At 37.1% G+C, this 16,446-nt stretch overlaps 1 protein-coding gene across 3 annotated transcripts in view; it reads left to right on the forward strand.

Moving 5' to 3' along the window:
• Nucleotides 1-16,446, forward strand: part of Tcf12 (transcription factor 12) — a 251,645-nt gene that overhangs the window by 180,419 nt on the left and 54,780 nt on the right. For all 3 annotated transcript variants that reach the window (XM_075965303.1, XM_075965304.1, XM_075965305.1), the window contains exon 8: nucleotides 1,610-1,662. In XM_075965303.1, coding sequence (XP_075821418.1) covers nucleotides 1,610-1,662 — 53 coding nt within the window. The remainder of the gene's footprint in view (nucleotides 1-1,609; nucleotides 1,663-16,446) is intronic.

Here is a 16,446-nt window from a genome sequence, read left to right on the forward strand (position 1 = left end):
ATTTTTACAGTTTTAAGAAAATATAGAGTTTTTTCACATCAGTCTTCCTTATAACAAATCCCTCTGAAAATCCTGAATTTAATCGTTATTTGCATGTGATTTGAAAGCTATGCATATTATTTTTCAAAAAATACGATGGAAAAGTTATAAATTTTGTACATGAGTATTACTGCAAGTTTAGTCCCACACCCATACGGCAGCTTGTAACTCTCTGTTTGGAATTCCAGCTCCAGAAAGTCCACTCCTGGACTTGGACTCCAAGGGTACCTGTACTTAAACATTCACCTATACTCACATATATGTGTGCACATACACACACAGATACACACACACATGTAGACAGACGTTTCTCTCCTGCCCGCCTACTCCTAAATAGCTGGTGGCCGCTTCCCAAATAGTTGACTCAGAGGTTTAATGTTACTTATAAATATTCGGTTGATAGCTCAGACTTGTTACTAGCTAGGTCTTACATTTTTAAGTTAGCCCATATTCCTTATTTATGCTCTGCCATGGAGTGGTACCTTTATTAGCATGGCAGGTTCATCTCCTCCCTCTGCACCTGACTGGTGACTCCTCTCTCTGCCTTTCTCCTTTCCAGCGTTAGTTTGATTACCCCACCTATACTTCTTGCCTAGCTATTGGCCAATCAACGTTTTATTAAACCAATTCGAGTGACTTTATAGTGTTAAGGAGGATTGCTTCATGGCACACACATATACAAACACACATACAAATGTGCATAATTTAAAATAAGAGAGAAACTTTCTGTATCCATTTCCTTAAAAGTGTTTGCAAACTTTTAATTAAAGTCCAAATTATACTGTAGTGCTGAAGTTTCAGTCTTACTCACACATTACCAAAGTAAATGCTCATCATACTAGATGTATATATTGCCTGTATTTCATAGCGTGTGGAACATGCCTTGATGTTACTATGTTCTTAGTTTTTCATTCATTCATTCCTTCAATTTTATTTCAAATTTTCAGCAAAATAAGTTGTACTATATTATTTACTGTGTGATTTTAAGTTTTTAAAATGTGCCTTTCAGCCTCATTCTCTCTCTCTCCCCCTCCCTCCCTCCCTCCCTCCCTCTCTTCCTCCCCCTTTTCCCCAATTCTTTTGGTTTTTCCAGATAGGGTTTCTCTGTAGCTTTAGAACCGGTCCTGTTACTCGCTCTGTACACCAGGTTGGTCTAGAACTCACAGAGCTCCATCTGCCTCTGCCTCCCATGTGCTGGGATTAAAGACGTGTGCCACCACTGCCTGGCTCTTCCCAATTCTTGATATGATGCTGTGTCTTTGTTAGGGAAGTGTACTGTTAGGAAGACCTGTTACATAGAGTTCATTTCCAGTGGACTGACATACGTGTGAGTTTTCTTGTTTTACTGTACCTTTTCATATACTAGAAGAACCAGTGCTGCCATTCTTGGATTCCCCTTCTTAACATGCAATATTAGAAAAAATAGAAATCATAATGGGTATGCAGCAGAAAGTGAGGCATGGCAAAACACGATGGATGACTGTATGGTACCTGTTTCCTATTCATTTGAAGTCTTTTTTTTCTCTCCGTAATATAAATGCTAATGAAACATTTTGTTTTCCATGTGCAGATCCTTTGCAAGCAAAGAAAGTAAGAAAGGTGCCTCCTGGCCTGCCTTCTTCTGTAAGTACTTCTTTTTTTTATGTTAAATAAATTGATGTCAAATATTCAGTATTTACTTGCTACAAAGATGGATTCAATTGATGCCAGTGGGCATACTTTACATAGTAACTGTTCATTGCTTAACAAAATCATTGATTGAGATAAATCCACACTTAATGTTAGTCTTTTCGTTTTCTGTGCAATGATTTGTAGCTTTCTCTTATGCTGTCACTCCCTGTCCCTGTCATTTGAATTCCCCTCTTGGGAAGAAGACTAGGCCTGTAGCTGTCAAAAAAGATCTCCTGTGCAGGTCTTTTGATGTTTAATTAGTCATTATGTTGCTGAACAGGAGGACAGACAGAGATTAATAGCTGAGAATCTTAGAAATTTACATTTGTAATAATCCCAATGGAGCTAAAGACATTAAGATTCGTAGGACATGTTCGACTCAGCTTGCCTCAGTAGGACTGAGGTTATTAATATGCATAAATCACCAAGTCAGATGTTCATTGTGAAGCCCTTGTGGATTTTAAAGCCGTCATTAAGCCTTTCCCAACTTCAGTCTAGCATCAGGAAAGCTTTCACGTAACTAGTTTGTTGATCCTTCCATGCTCAAAAATGTATCCTTTGAGAATAAAGAGCTTTGATGCAGGAGGTTGGGAGTGGTTGGTAAAACAATCATTAATGGCTATAGTAACCTAATACTGTAGGAGTGTTTGTGCTGTTAATATACTTATTCTTTGAAACAGTAGAAGTATTTGTAGATGAACGTACATTATAAATCCACCCACAGTTTAAAAACCTGTGGTGAGAAGAAGGGAAAGGCTTTTTCTCTATATGTAGAATAAATGGACAGTAATGCTGTTATATTGAGGCCCTGTGCCTTGAAGGGTACATTCTTTGTTGTGTAAATGGGTGTTGGGCTTTCATTGGGCAATACTTAACACATGGACGCAGGTGCTGCCAGATGAGTCATGACTCATCCCAGTTTAGACTGAATGGAATATCGTGCTTGACAAGTAGCAATCTAGAAGGGGCAGCATGGCCCTGAGCTTTTTATTTCTTGTGAAGGGTAAAGTAGAAAAATCATTTTGGTTGTTTGCATTTCTTCTCTGCCACCCTCCTTGAAAAGTTGAATTGAAATCTCTGAAACTAAATTCCAGATGAATCTGAGTTTTGAGAAGCATAGGGCAGCTGTGCTCTGAACCTGCAGCCTACCTGGAAAGCTGAATTGCTGCAACAAGCATCTTAAAAGCTTTTGCTTGCATAAGCACTTGGATCCACTAGAGGCTGAATAGCTGCTTGATAAACAAAATGAACAATGCCTCAAATCATTATTCCCAAAGACAGGAATTTCAACAGTAGCTAAAAATAGTTGTATGATTTACATTTTAATAGTAGGTAGGTAGTATAATCTAACAGAAATCATTCTTAGTAGGCAGTACTGCTAAAACATGGAGCAGTGTGATTTCTTGTAATTTATTACTTTTATTCTATGAAAGTAATAAAAGTTAAATTGCATATTAATATTAGTAGAACCCCACATTGCTTTTAAAAAGATTAGTAAGTAAAAAGTCTGCCATATTTATTCTTGACATAACATTAGATATAAGCAATAAGATAATTGTTCATGTTTCATAGTTACTTCATTTTTAAACAAATGAGCAAAATGGACAAAGGAACCTGGTGAAAGGCTTTGCGGACCCTTTTGTCCTTACATTTTTAATTATAACAGCATTCACTACTTTGAGATAGTTCTCTGCATTGTTTTATGTTCAGGAAAGGAAACACTACCGTGTTTTGATGAACTTTTGAGAACAATTAGGAAATTTTGTAAGCCAAACTTACTTATATTTTTCTAGCTCCTTTTGTACATACCTTTAATCTAAACTTGAAATCAGAAACAGTCAGATCTAGGAATTGGAGGCCAGCTTGGTCTCCATAGGGAGTTCCAGGCCAACCAGGATTGTATAGTGAAACCATGTTCCAAAAATACACACATGTGTATATGTTCTTATATAGCACTGAGCATGGTATATATGCCTGTAATCTCAGCAACAGTGGGACTGAAGTGGGAGAACTGTTGTATATTCTAGGCTCTATAGCAAGACTCTGTCTAACCAAAACAAAATAAAGAAAATTAAATTTTTTTCTGTTTGATTTCTTATAATGAATATTCAGTTTTTTACACCATGAATTGTAAAAGAAGTGGGTACAAAAATAAACATGAAGTGTTGCATATTTTGTTTCATGATTATTTTAATAATGAGTATCATACTTCCAAAAAATTCAAAAATACAAAAAATTCAGCCAAAGGTTCAGATTTCAAATGGGCTAGAAGGTAAAAAACACAGAAATATGAAAAACATGTTTTGCCTAAATTTAGAAGTAAAGCATTCCTAGATTCTATGATAGCTTTAACTTTTGTCATTTTACTGGAGTAGGAGAACACTACTGAGCCTAGGGTAGGTCCGCTTTGAGTACAGACTCCTGACTTGTAGTAATAGGAGTCTTTTGGAACTGTGCAGAGTTCAAAATATGTGTGTGCTACTGCAGCACGACAGTGATTTCTTTTCCCTTTGAGGGTTCCTTAGCTTCCCTTCCCTCTTATCTGAACACCAGATATGTCCACCTGGTTTTTCTCTATCTATCAGATCATTGCTAAGATAAAAAGTAAAAGACAGAGTCTTGGGCATTGCATAGGGATTCCCCTGGCAACCTTTTTGTAATCTACAAAAGGAAGTACATTCAGTAGCATCGCAGCCTCAGTGTCGTTTTGTTAGACATGCAGGACTTTAGAAGTGTGAGATTCTCTTTAGTCTTTGCCACTAATCTACCCTGGTTCATATACAGTTAAATTTTGTGCAGATTTGTGTAATTGGTTTTGTTGTTTAAGGACTTGCACTATCTAAGTAAGCATGGTGTGGTAGTAGATAGAGTTACACAGAATTTCCCTATATGTAAATAATGAGTTTTATCTGGCTTCTAGCCTCTTTTCATTTTTCTGACCTGAGAGGGGTTGCTTGTGACTCTCTGAACCCTAGGGATTTTTGTTTCTGTGGTGCAAAGGATTGTGCTCAGGGCCTCCCGCATGCTAGGCAATTGTTCTACCACTGACTCATCCTTGGACTTTAACCTAATGTTGCTTGGCTGCTTTATCCATTTTTGTGGTATTTGGGAATTGAGCATATAGGACTTCATACATGCTGAGCAAGGACTCCTTCCTCTAAGCTTCATGTCACAGGCTATTAGGGAAGTATCCAGTACCAGACATTTACCTGGTATATCAGATATAATCCAGAATTCCTCTTTCTTCATTTTTTTCTAATTTCTATCACTGTAGCCTAAATTTATTTTTTTAAGTCATTTTACCAAATTTGTTTGAAAAACCAGAAAAAGTTTGAAAGTGAAAGAATGAAAGTTGCAGTGAAAAAAAAATGTATTCCTGCACTTCTATGTGTAAGTCAGAGCTTGGCACACAGTAACTATTTGCTAAATTATAGTTGCTATTGTTCAAAAGGCATAGCTTTGTGGAAAAAGAACCTTCAAAGAGAAGGTGGGTTTCCTGGATCACAGTCTGCTGCCTAGATATACTCTGGTCATTATTGTTTTCTCAAGTCTCAGGGGTATTTTTTTTCCTTTGGTTGAACAACATTATAGCTTCCATAATGCAGTCTCAGATGTAGGGAGAATCTCTGTCTCTTCACTTGATATTGTACTTACAAATATAGATTATATTTTTTGTATATTACAGAAGATGCAGAATTTGAAAGTAAGAAGCAAGATTTCATTATAAATCTGTCTCAGAGTAACTAACCATTTATATAAATTCTGGAATACCTTCTTATGTAGTAGAAGACATATGATAGATTGATGGCACTTTTTTCTTAATCAAATATATTATTATCCTTTGTCTTATCATTTAAAGTGTGCATTTATTTTCCCACAAAAACTGCTAATATCATTTCTTAAGTAAGCTCTCAAAATTTATTTTGCCACCCCATTTAGAAAAGTTTTCTAACTCCTATTTCCCCCAATGAACTTCAATTATCCAAGGTGACCCAGAGCAGTTTAACCTGCCTTTTCTTGTTTGAAGCAGTACAGTTCTATGACCTTAATACTGGTAATTATAATTGGGCATGGTGGCTCACACCTTTTAGCCCAGCATTCAGGAAGCTGAGGCAGGAAGATTGCCATGTGATGAGACTAGCCTGGATTACATAGTGAGGAACAGGCCAGCCAGAGGTATATTTAGAAACATACAACAAACAACAGCAAGAAAAAAAAAACATTAGTAATCCTAGTTAGAAATTACCGTTTTCGGGGGCTGGAGAGATGGCTCAGAGGTTAAGAGCACTGACTGCTCTTCCAGAGATCCTGAGTTCAATTCCCAGCAACCACATGGTGGCTCACAACCTTCTGTAATGATATCTGGTGCCCTCTTCTGGCCTGCAAGCATACATGGAAGGAATGTTGTATACATAATAAATAAATTTTAACAAAAAAAAGAAAGAAATTATTGTTTTCTTTTTCCAGTGTTTGGGATTCAAACCGAGGGCTCCATTCTAATATGTGGTAGGCAAGCACATTGCCTCCTAGTGACATTTCAGACTATATTTTTTTTTATTTAGTGTGAATTTTGTGTTAATATAAAATCTAAAAATGTATGGACATCTCTAGATAGTTGGAGAGATTAAGACTAAAAACTACAGAGAAGGAATATTAAGTTCTGAACACATCTAAACTAAATAGGAGACATGACAGGCAATGGGGGTAGGTAGAAATTATTAACTTAAAAGTTAAATACAAAATGGTTAGCTTTCTGATCTACTGAGATCACTTTCAGGGGTTAGAAATATACAGAGCCACTTTTAGTTTAATCTCTGGAAATAGCAAGAAGAACAGTAACTGGCATTCTCCCAAAGGACTCTCCATTGGGGATCACCAGGAAGCCACGGAAACAGTGTCATAGACAGTTGCTTGACACCTCTAAGAATAGCAAGAAATAAAACATTTTTACAAGCCAGTGTCAGTTTCAGTGTAACTTCACAAATGAGCTCTGCAGTTCTTGAATGTGGATTGAACAGGGTGTTTGCTTATTCCTTGGGCAAATAAACATAGAGGGTATATCTCAACTGATGTGCAAAAGAAATTCTTATTTCTGCCTGTTATAGAGAATATTTCTATTCAAAAACTGTTCCAATACAAACTTTCCAAAGTGGCTAGTTCATTCTCTTGACTGTACAGTTAGATCTTTGAAGGGTAGATCTAACTTACAAATGTCAGTAAGAAAAGAACAACCCCTTTTGAGGTTGATGGTACCTACTGTTGAAATGGTGTCAGAATTGTATCAGTGTGAATGATAAGGTTTTGTTTGATTTTTGGTTTTTCGAGACAGGGTTTCTCTATATAGCCCTGGCTGTCTTGGAACTCACTCTATAGACTGGGAATGGCTTTTGTCCAGTGTCACTGACTAGTATTATCTTGTCACAGATCCCTACTTTGTTCAGCTATCACTGATTGTACTTGGAAAGCTATTTGTTCCTCTGTGTGTATCTTGTTTCAAGGATTATGATGTATGCCATACAGATTTTTGTGTAATCTTTCAACCATTTTCAAAACACCGTAAGTTCTTAAATTGTTTCTAGTTTTTTCCACATGTATAGTCATGAATCAGATTTAAAAATTTTTAAACTACTCACTGGTCAAAAAATTAAACTGTATTTTTTTTTTAGTATCTAACCCAATATATCTGTAGTGTTGCCAGTATTTTATTAGTTTTCAAAAAAAATAATTTGGTTCTGGCTGGGCATAGTAGCACATGCCTATAATTCCAACACTGAAGAGATGGAGGCAGGAGGAGGATCAGTAGGGGTTTCACTTCTATATTCTTCCTCAGTATTTTTATATCAAGGTTTTTTTGTGGGGAGGAGTGGACAGGGTCTCACTGGGTAGTCTATGCTGGCCTCAGACTCACAGAGTTCTGTCTGCCTCTTTCAAGTGCTGAGATTAAAGACTTACCTCACTAGCTCAACTTTTCCTATAAAGAGGTTGTATAGTAAATATGGGTATGGGAGGACAGATGGTTTCTACTGAAGCTACAAAACACTGCTGTGTTAATAGCCTTGAAAAGAACTACAGGTGAGCTGGGCAGTTGTGGCACACACCTTTCATCCCAATACTTGGTAAGCAGCGGCAGGAGGATCTTTGTGAGTTTGAGGACAAACTGGTCTACAAAGTGAGCTCCAAAACATGCTCGAAAGTTACACCGAAAACTCTGTCTCAAAAAAAACAAAAGGAAGGAAGGAAAAAACTAAGGTGATACCTAAATGAACAGACACAGTTGTGTTCCAGTAAAACTTGACAAGATAGTTGGTAGATCAGACTTAAGCTCCCTAGGCTTAAATGGTCACCTACAGTAGACTCAAAGAATGCAAGTGTACCCCTTTGTCATCAAGGCCCTGGATACAGAGCCATTTTTATTGTATTAACATCATATGCTCTCCAAGATCATTTGCCACATTCAAAAATGTTCCCACTAATACATTCAAGTGAACCAATGCTTTAGTGTTCTATTTTCTGGTATGTAAGTGTTACATTAGGTAATGAACCTGCTGATACCATAGATATGTGTGTGTACTCGTCATCATCTTTGTCCTAGCCCAACTTTGCGATAAAACAAAGTTTGCTGTGTTCTGTTTTCTCTGTAAGTATAAATGAGTACAGTGTAACATGTACTCATTTAGGTGCCATTTAATGAGAAGGCTTCACTGAAAACTAAGGTAGTTGCTCATGCCTTGAAAATTCATTTTCTTAATGTTAATCTTTATGAATGTAGGTGAATTTTTTATGGTTCTTACACAGTTCCCTTTTTAACTTTGATTAGTAAGTAAAAGCTCAAGTTTTGATTTGTATTTGAGATCTTTTTTATTTAATATTGCTTGAAATCAGAAGCAGCTGTTTTCTCCCAGCATCATTAAAAATATGTAAGATTTCCAAAAACCAAGGCTCCAAAAACCCAGTCCTCAAGAAGAATAGCCATTTGAAAATCAGCAACTCTTTGCTATTAGGTTCCAGTGAGACCCCTCTGTTAAAATCATTAAGAGTGTTATGTATACTTACAGTAAGTAAAGAATTCTTTTAAGCATTAGGGATTTAAACACAAGGAAAACATGGACCTGTCTTCAAGGTGATTATAGCTAAAAGCTAAAATTATCTTATGCCTGTGAAGAGAAGTAACTTTTAAATTTTTTTCTGTTGAGAAATTTCCCTCCAGTCATAGAGTATACTACCCACGAAATTATTTCAGCCAAGTGGGGTGGAAATGATGTCTGTATGGCCATTGCCTTCCTCGTCTAGAAAGGAACACTCGTTGATTTCCTGTTGAAAACAGTACTTTTCAGTTTCCGTCTCTGGTTGTTCAACAGTGAAAAATATACCAACTTGCTTTTTTTTTTTGAGGCAGGGTTTCTCTGGGGTTTTTTGGTTGTTGTTTTTTGGTTTTTTGGGAGAGCCTGTACTAGATAGCTCTTGTAAACTAGGCTATCCTCAAACTCACAGAGATCTGCCTATTTCTGCCTCCCAAATGCTGAGATTAAAGGTGTGCGCCACCACCACCTGGCTTGCTTTCTTTATATAAATAAAGAACATTTGTTCCCATTTGTCTTCTATAATACGCTGTTTGATTATATCCAAGATAAAGAGTAGTTTTACAACAGAAAAAGTAATTCAGCCATCATCGTCAGCTCTATATTGATTCAGGATTGACATCATTAGACTTGTAAGGACTGGACCAACAATGCTGGCACACACTTTGAATCCTAGCACTCAGGAGACAGAGACAGGCAAATCTCTGTGAATTTGAAGCCAGTCTGTTCTACAGAATGAGTTTCTGGACAGCCAGCACTACATAGAGAAATACTGTCTGGAAAAAAATATCTATATAAGGTATTTCTCATAAAACATTAGCGTGGAAACCAGAATATAAGAGAAGTTACAGTTTTATTGAATACAAGTGTAATCTGGTCCTCCTATGTTGTATTTCTCATACTAAAACACCCTCAAGAATTTAGCTGTTAGCACCTGTGTTACTATCATCTTTGTCCAAGCCCTTTTCTCTTTCAGAGTACTGCACCATCTCCCCAGCTAGTCTTTATTTTCCTTCAGCGGTATCTTTCATGAAGGAAGACTACTTAACAGTTTAGGTCAGATCATATCATTCCATGTCATTCATTCCTCCACTTCAAATCCTGAAGTAGCTTTCGTTATCAGTGTTAAGCCAGAATCCTTACTGTGGCTTACCAGACCCTCATGACCTAACTCCTTCCTCACAGATCCCCTTCTGCCATCCTCCCCTCCCTCAGTCCAGCCTCAAGTTCTTCTGTGTATTTACTGTTCTTTCTGCTAGACCCTGCTTCTTTGTACCCACATGACTAGTTTTCTCTCTGATCAATGGTGATCTCTCATGGCCATCCTGTATAAAATGGCAATGTAATACTCAACCACCCCTTTCTTCCCTGCTGTAATTTTCTTTGTAACTTATCTGGTTTATTCTTTACCTTTGTCACTTTATATAGCAGGGATATGGTTTATGCTGTTTTTTTATGTTCTCAGTTGCTAATGTATGATAAATTATAAATTCATCTGATTAGCACTATAGCTGTAGCTGTCTTTGTCTCCTGTACCTTGCCTAATTGACATGAAGATGATCTGAACTACAAAAGATTATCTGAATTATCTTCAGAGAAGGAAAACTGTAGCTATATTTTAGCTTTTACATTATAGAACATTAACTATGCTTAAACTTTATAAATACTTGAAGATGGGAGTGGGAAGAGCTCCAATTTTTTCATTAGAAAAGTAAAAATCTTTGGGGTGATAAAGTTTACCAGTGTTATTTCCATTCTTGTGAGCATAGACTCTCAGTTTAGATATATGAGAACTAGGAAACATACATTTCATTTCCATCAAGGAGTCCTAGTGTTAGAAAACGGGTGTTTTCAAGTTATATGATCTTTATACAAGTTTAGCTGTAATAACACAGATTGAGTCTTTCAACGTTAGGGAAGCAGAAAGCCTCAAAGTCACATTCTAAAGTTAGTATGGTAGTATGGTGTTGTTGCCTGGTTTTTATTCTGTGAGTTCCTTGGGCTGTCTGCTCCTTGCAGCTATTTTTGTTTATAATCCATTTTATAGTCCCTTTTACTGTTCTACTAAACTTTCTAGCCAGAACATGCAAAGAAGCATGCCATAGTCCCTGCACTATAGTTGAAGGGTGGTGTAGGAGCCACAGCCCACTCTTTTGACAGGCTTTCTTCTTGTCAGTTCGGTTTCTCGCTGCCCTCTCTATAGAGAATTCTGTAGTTATTTCAAGGCTTTGACTACAAATCTTTCATTTTCCAGAGGGGCCAAATTAATTTAAGTGTCTGACCTATGTATAAATACACATTATTAAGATGTCAAAAATTGTTATTGAGTAAGTAATGACAGAGTTGGATAAGTTTTTAATTATTAGTAACCTGCCAGCCTTTGTTGTTGCCATTGTTCTAGATACTCCATAGCTTTTAAGATTGCTTTAAATGAGCATAACATCAGGCAATAGCCACATATACTTCACTTGCCAGCATACATTAGAGGTTGAAGCTTTTGGATGCTTATGTTAGTGCTCAGAAGTTGTAATGTGGTTTTCAAGGATCTTTTCCTGGATCTAACTTTCGTGTAAAACTTTAGGCTTTTCATTAGGTGTGATTGTGAAAATATGATCTAAGGTTGCTGTGGACACTGGATGTAAATTGCAACAACTGGGCTTGAGAAAGAGTGTATGTATGACAAGATCTAAGATATTTCAGAATAACAGTTGTGGAGCTCACTAGAATGAAAAGGCACCCTAACAACCATGAAAATAGACCCTTATCTCCCATACATTCCATACACGGGCAGTTTACTTCAACATAGCAGCACTTCACTGCTTTTAATTTCTTTCCTTTTAACAGTTAAATCAACAAGTATAAGATATGTCAGACTTCATGAATATGTCCATTGGCCTGCATAGGGGCCATGATGATCTTCTCTGTGTCCTGTTTTAGTGCATTCCTGCATTTTCCTGCATTCTTCTTCTAATCAGACATCTGAGTAGCAATTATATACCTTTGGTTTTGTTTTAAACAGAGAAAAATACTCAGGATAACTAAACAGAAAAGAACTTAAACCAAAAATCTTTCAAAGTAAGAATTCAGAGTTTGGGAATGCAGTTGTTAATAAAACATGTAAATAGTAGGTTGGTTGGGTTTTTTTTTTTTTGAGACAGGGTCTCACTGTGTAGCTGTGTCACTGTGTAGCTGGCCTGAAATCATGGTAATCTTCCTGCCTCTTCCTCTTGAGTGCTGGGATTACAGAATGAGCTTATGAAAGACTTTGTTAGTAATGAAGTTGCTTGAAAATCTTCAGTGTAATTTGATGGGTGCCTGTATATGGAAGAAATAATTGAATAGAATGTTCTGAAATCTCATTTTCTGAAAAGGCAGAGCTAAAACCTGAGTCCTGGCTCCTAATCCAGTGCTCTTTTGCATCACATGCTAGTTCTCTGCGACATGAGCATCCTGGCAGGGAGAATGTAATGCTCTTGTACATATGTATCTAGAGAGTCTAGACCAAGCAGCATAACAGATTCTTATCATATTTTGTGTCTTTCCCCCAGTGTGTCTGTAGGGACAGGGACAGTTGTCATTGTTATGGTGACATACCACCTTTCCTAGTAGCTTGTTGTAAATAGTAAACAATGTTTGAAATACATTTTCAAAATATTTACTTATGAATATCTTGTCTACATGTATGTCTGTGCAATGTGTGTACAATGTCTGTGGAGGGCAGAAGAGGGTGCAGATCCCCAGGAACTAGAGTTACAGAAAGACTGAGCTGTCATGTAGGCGCTGGGTATCAAACCTGGGACCTATGGCTCTTAACCACTGAGCCATCTCTGCAGCTCCTTGATTTTTTTTCTTTCATATTGAAAAAGCAGCATTGACATTCTCTTCATCACCTTCCCTTTTTATTACACCTTTCTCAGATATGTATTCAAAATGAAGTATTATCTGGATTTTGTTAAGAGTGGTCGGCAGAATTTAGAATTAAGAAATACTACTTAAGATGAGACATAAGTTTAGAATCTTCATGATTTCTTTTGGTAAGTATGGCAGAAGCTAGTCTTGCTTTATTCCTTGAGTGTTGTAAGTACGAGGCAGGTGTTTTGAAGTCTTAGTGTCAGTTGTTCAGACATAAGAAGTCTTTTAAATCACTGCAACTAGCAAGAATTTTTATTGAAACAAAAATAGATTGTCAACCAGAAATAACTTAATATCTATACATTTGGAGCTTTGGATTGCGTGTTCATGGATGGTTCTAACCAAAGATACAGAAATGACAATATCTTGACATGCTTTACTTCTGTTAAACTTTTGCCAGCCCAGAAGGAAAAGAGTATGCCTAGAAAAGAAAACAAAAACTGTAACATAGCCGGGCGGTGGTGGCGCACACCTTTAATCCCAGCACTTGGGAGGCAGAGGCAGGCGGATCTCTGTGAGTTCGAGACCAGCCTGGTCTACAAGAGCTAGTTCCAGGACAGGAACCAAAAAGCTACGGAGAAACCCTGTCTCGAAAAAAAAAAAACACAGTGAAAGAAAAAACTCTGTTTAAAGCCTTGTCTACATTCACCCTTATAGATGATTTAATAAAAAACATTTTTTTTTTTTGCTTGCAGTTTTTGTTAGGTTGCTTAACAAGTTCAAAGCTGTTGCCAGTCTGGAACGCTTTTCAGAAGTGCTGGTGTATTTGTGGAAGTTAAGACCTGTAAATCCTTGTCATTTTGTCATTTTGTCTTATGTGTGTGTACATACACTGGTACTCAATCCTATGATTATAGAGCCATCTGCAGGAAAAGCATCAAGTTGCAGCACAGTTAATAACTGTTACCAGGTTGTTTTAAGTGATAAATGAGAAGTGACAAACCACAGTTCATGGGGTGAAAGAAATGAGCAGTCAAGAGTTGCAGGAACTGTTAGTACTGGGGGGAGCCAGCAACGTCCCCCCCCCCCCCATTTAACCTTTTAAAGAAAACTGCTTTGTCATGGTAGTATGTGATCAAAAGAAGTATATTCCCATTGCTTTGGCACTTAGAGATTTCAGTAGTGGCAGGTCTGCCTGTTGGAGGAGCTGTGGATGGAGTGCCGTAGGAGCGACCTGGCAGTTCTGTTGGTATCTTGTCAAACAGTGCTATTTGTTTATCTGCTTGCTTCTCCAGGAGATTGGGCTGCTTTTAACACATCCTCAGTATAGTCTTGGGATTGATTGATTGATTAATTTTGGGGTTTTTTTTGCGGGGGGGGGGGGGGGGAACAAGGGTTCTCTGTACTTTAACTCACTTTGTTGACCAGGTTGACCAGGATTCACAGAGATCCGCCTGCCTCTGCCTACATGAGTGCTGGGATTAAAGGCCACCAAACCCGACTAGACTTGGGCTTTTCAAAAAAGGAATTACACTTGTATTCTTGCCCCTACCCCAAAAAATTCAGGTCATGTAGTTGGTTTCCATTAGCTATACAGATGGATATTTTCTGTTTTGTTAATCATGAAGCATTTCTAGACCTCAAATTAGATTTTGAGATATTTTTAAAGAAGCAATAAGAAACTTGCTATCCCATGATACATGAATTTTATCACGTGTCTTTGCTCTGTGCTGAGTAATGGTGTTAAGAGGGAGTCAGTCACCTTTTTTTTTTTTTGTTTTGTTTTGTTTTGCTGATAATATCAAAGGTCAAACCAGGACTATGGAACACTAAACACACTCCCACTGAGCCTCATCTTCAGCATCCAAATGATGTGTACTAGTGTGTAGCATAGTCTTTACATTTTGGTTAAAAATGTATGTCTTCACAATTAAGACTTAGATGGAATTTTTTTCCATGTTCACAAATTAGGTCATTTATTTATTTGTTTGTTTTTAGAGCATGGTTGCAAGATCACTGATTTCATGTCAGTAGCTGTTACCTTTAAGTGGAGCAGACATCAGAGGTTGGGTTAAGGGATGAATGATTTCACAAGTTTTCTATTCTTGTTTTCTTTGTTGCAAACTTTTAGAATATGAAAGTATTGGAGCTGGGGGACAGCCTCTTCAACACTCAGAAATTACTTTTATTTAAAAAAAACTAAAGTAGCACATACTACAAAAAATGATCAGATATAGAATCTGGAATTGGGGTGTTTTTATTTGGGCCTGACTTAGCAGTATTGTCCCAAATTCTGCAAATTTAGGAGACTGGGTCTCCTAATCATTTCAGGCTAAATTGAGAAGGCGAAGCCTTAGGAGAAAGTGTCTTTCCTTTGCATTTTCATATTCCATTCCTTCCTTGTTTTTGAGACAAGATCAGGTTGGCCTCAAACTCACAGCATTCCTTTGGCCTCAGCCTTCTGAGTACTGGAATTACTTATTTATGCCACCAAGTTAAGGTGTTTCAGTTCTTAACCCTCTAGCATCTCTCTTCACCCCAACCGCCCTTGGATTCAATAATTTTTTAAGTTTTATCCTTCAAGGATTGTGGACTTAATTTTATGTGAACTTTTAAATTTGGCTTCATTACTCTTAAAGTCTACCTTCTAGGAACTAGTTTTCTTAGAAATAATGTCAACTTTTCATGAGAAATTATTTGTGTTTAGATTTACTTTTCTAGCCAGGATGTCTGGGTTTTTTTGGAATAATGGAATGTGGCTTATGTAGAAGAATGTATAGTAAGATTAACTGTTTACTGACTTTGATTAATTTAATATATATGATTCTATTCAATTTTCCTCAAAAACTATAAAATTTTATGTCACTTGAAACATTATTGCCAAAGCCACAGAGAAACCCTGTCTCAAAAAAACCAAAAAAAAAAAAAAAAGAAAAGAAACATTATTGCTTAAGGCTAGTTTAACAAGCATGTTTTAAAACAAGATATAACCTTTGCCTTGATCCAAATATCAGGAATAAGGATGAACAAATAAAAGACTAGAAAATGCAAAACAGATAATTGCAATTAGTTTTGCCTGTCTCTCCAAGGAAGATCTATTTTCAGTCAACAGAAAATGAAAAAGGGTAAAGAGACTAGCCTGGATTTAAAAGTTTCCAGAAAAGTTCTTAGCCTACTTGACTTTCTTGAAAATAATTTTTTTCAAGAATCTTCCAAAAAGAAGTATAGCATTTACTTACCTAGATTAAGTCTCTGCCTCATGATTATTGTAATAACAATAAAAGTTTGAAAAATTGGTGAAAGGCTGTAAACCTTTCAAGCCAGAAATCTTGGATTTGCTAATCAGAGCTGTGTGGCTCCAGATCATTTTCTTCAGGGTCTCTGGGATTTCATTCATCTCATTGCCTTATGCTCAGTGATACCCATCTTGTGATAACATGTGTGTTATTTTAGGTTGTTAGACTGAATGAGGTGAATATTTAGTCTGATCATGACTTAAGTTCTTCTGCAGCATTGTGGGTGGAAACCATCAGGATGAAGAAGACCTGGTAGCACAGAGCTCCTGTGCAGACTACAGGCCTGCCTGAAATCAGATTTGAAAACCCGTGTCTCCAGCTGACTCATTTTGTCAGACTGAGTCAGGAGATTAACCCTTGACTTGTTCCTTTGGAAAAAAAAAAAAAAGCAAAGATTAAACAACTGCTTTGACTAGGGTAGCACTTGATCAGCTAGAAGCATTCCCTGTAAAATGAGCCGCCCAGGGAGAGGAGCTGCAGCTGTTTCATAGATTGGCGATTTTGTTTTT

Source organism: Microtus pennsylvanicus, chromosome 3 (genome assembly GCF_037038515.1).
Source record: "Microtus pennsylvanicus isolate mMicPen1 chromosome 3, mMicPen1.hap1, whole genome shotgun sequence".
NCBI classification, from domain to species: Eukaryota; Metazoa; Chordata; class Mammalia; order Rodentia; family Cricetidae; genus Microtus; species Microtus pennsylvanicus.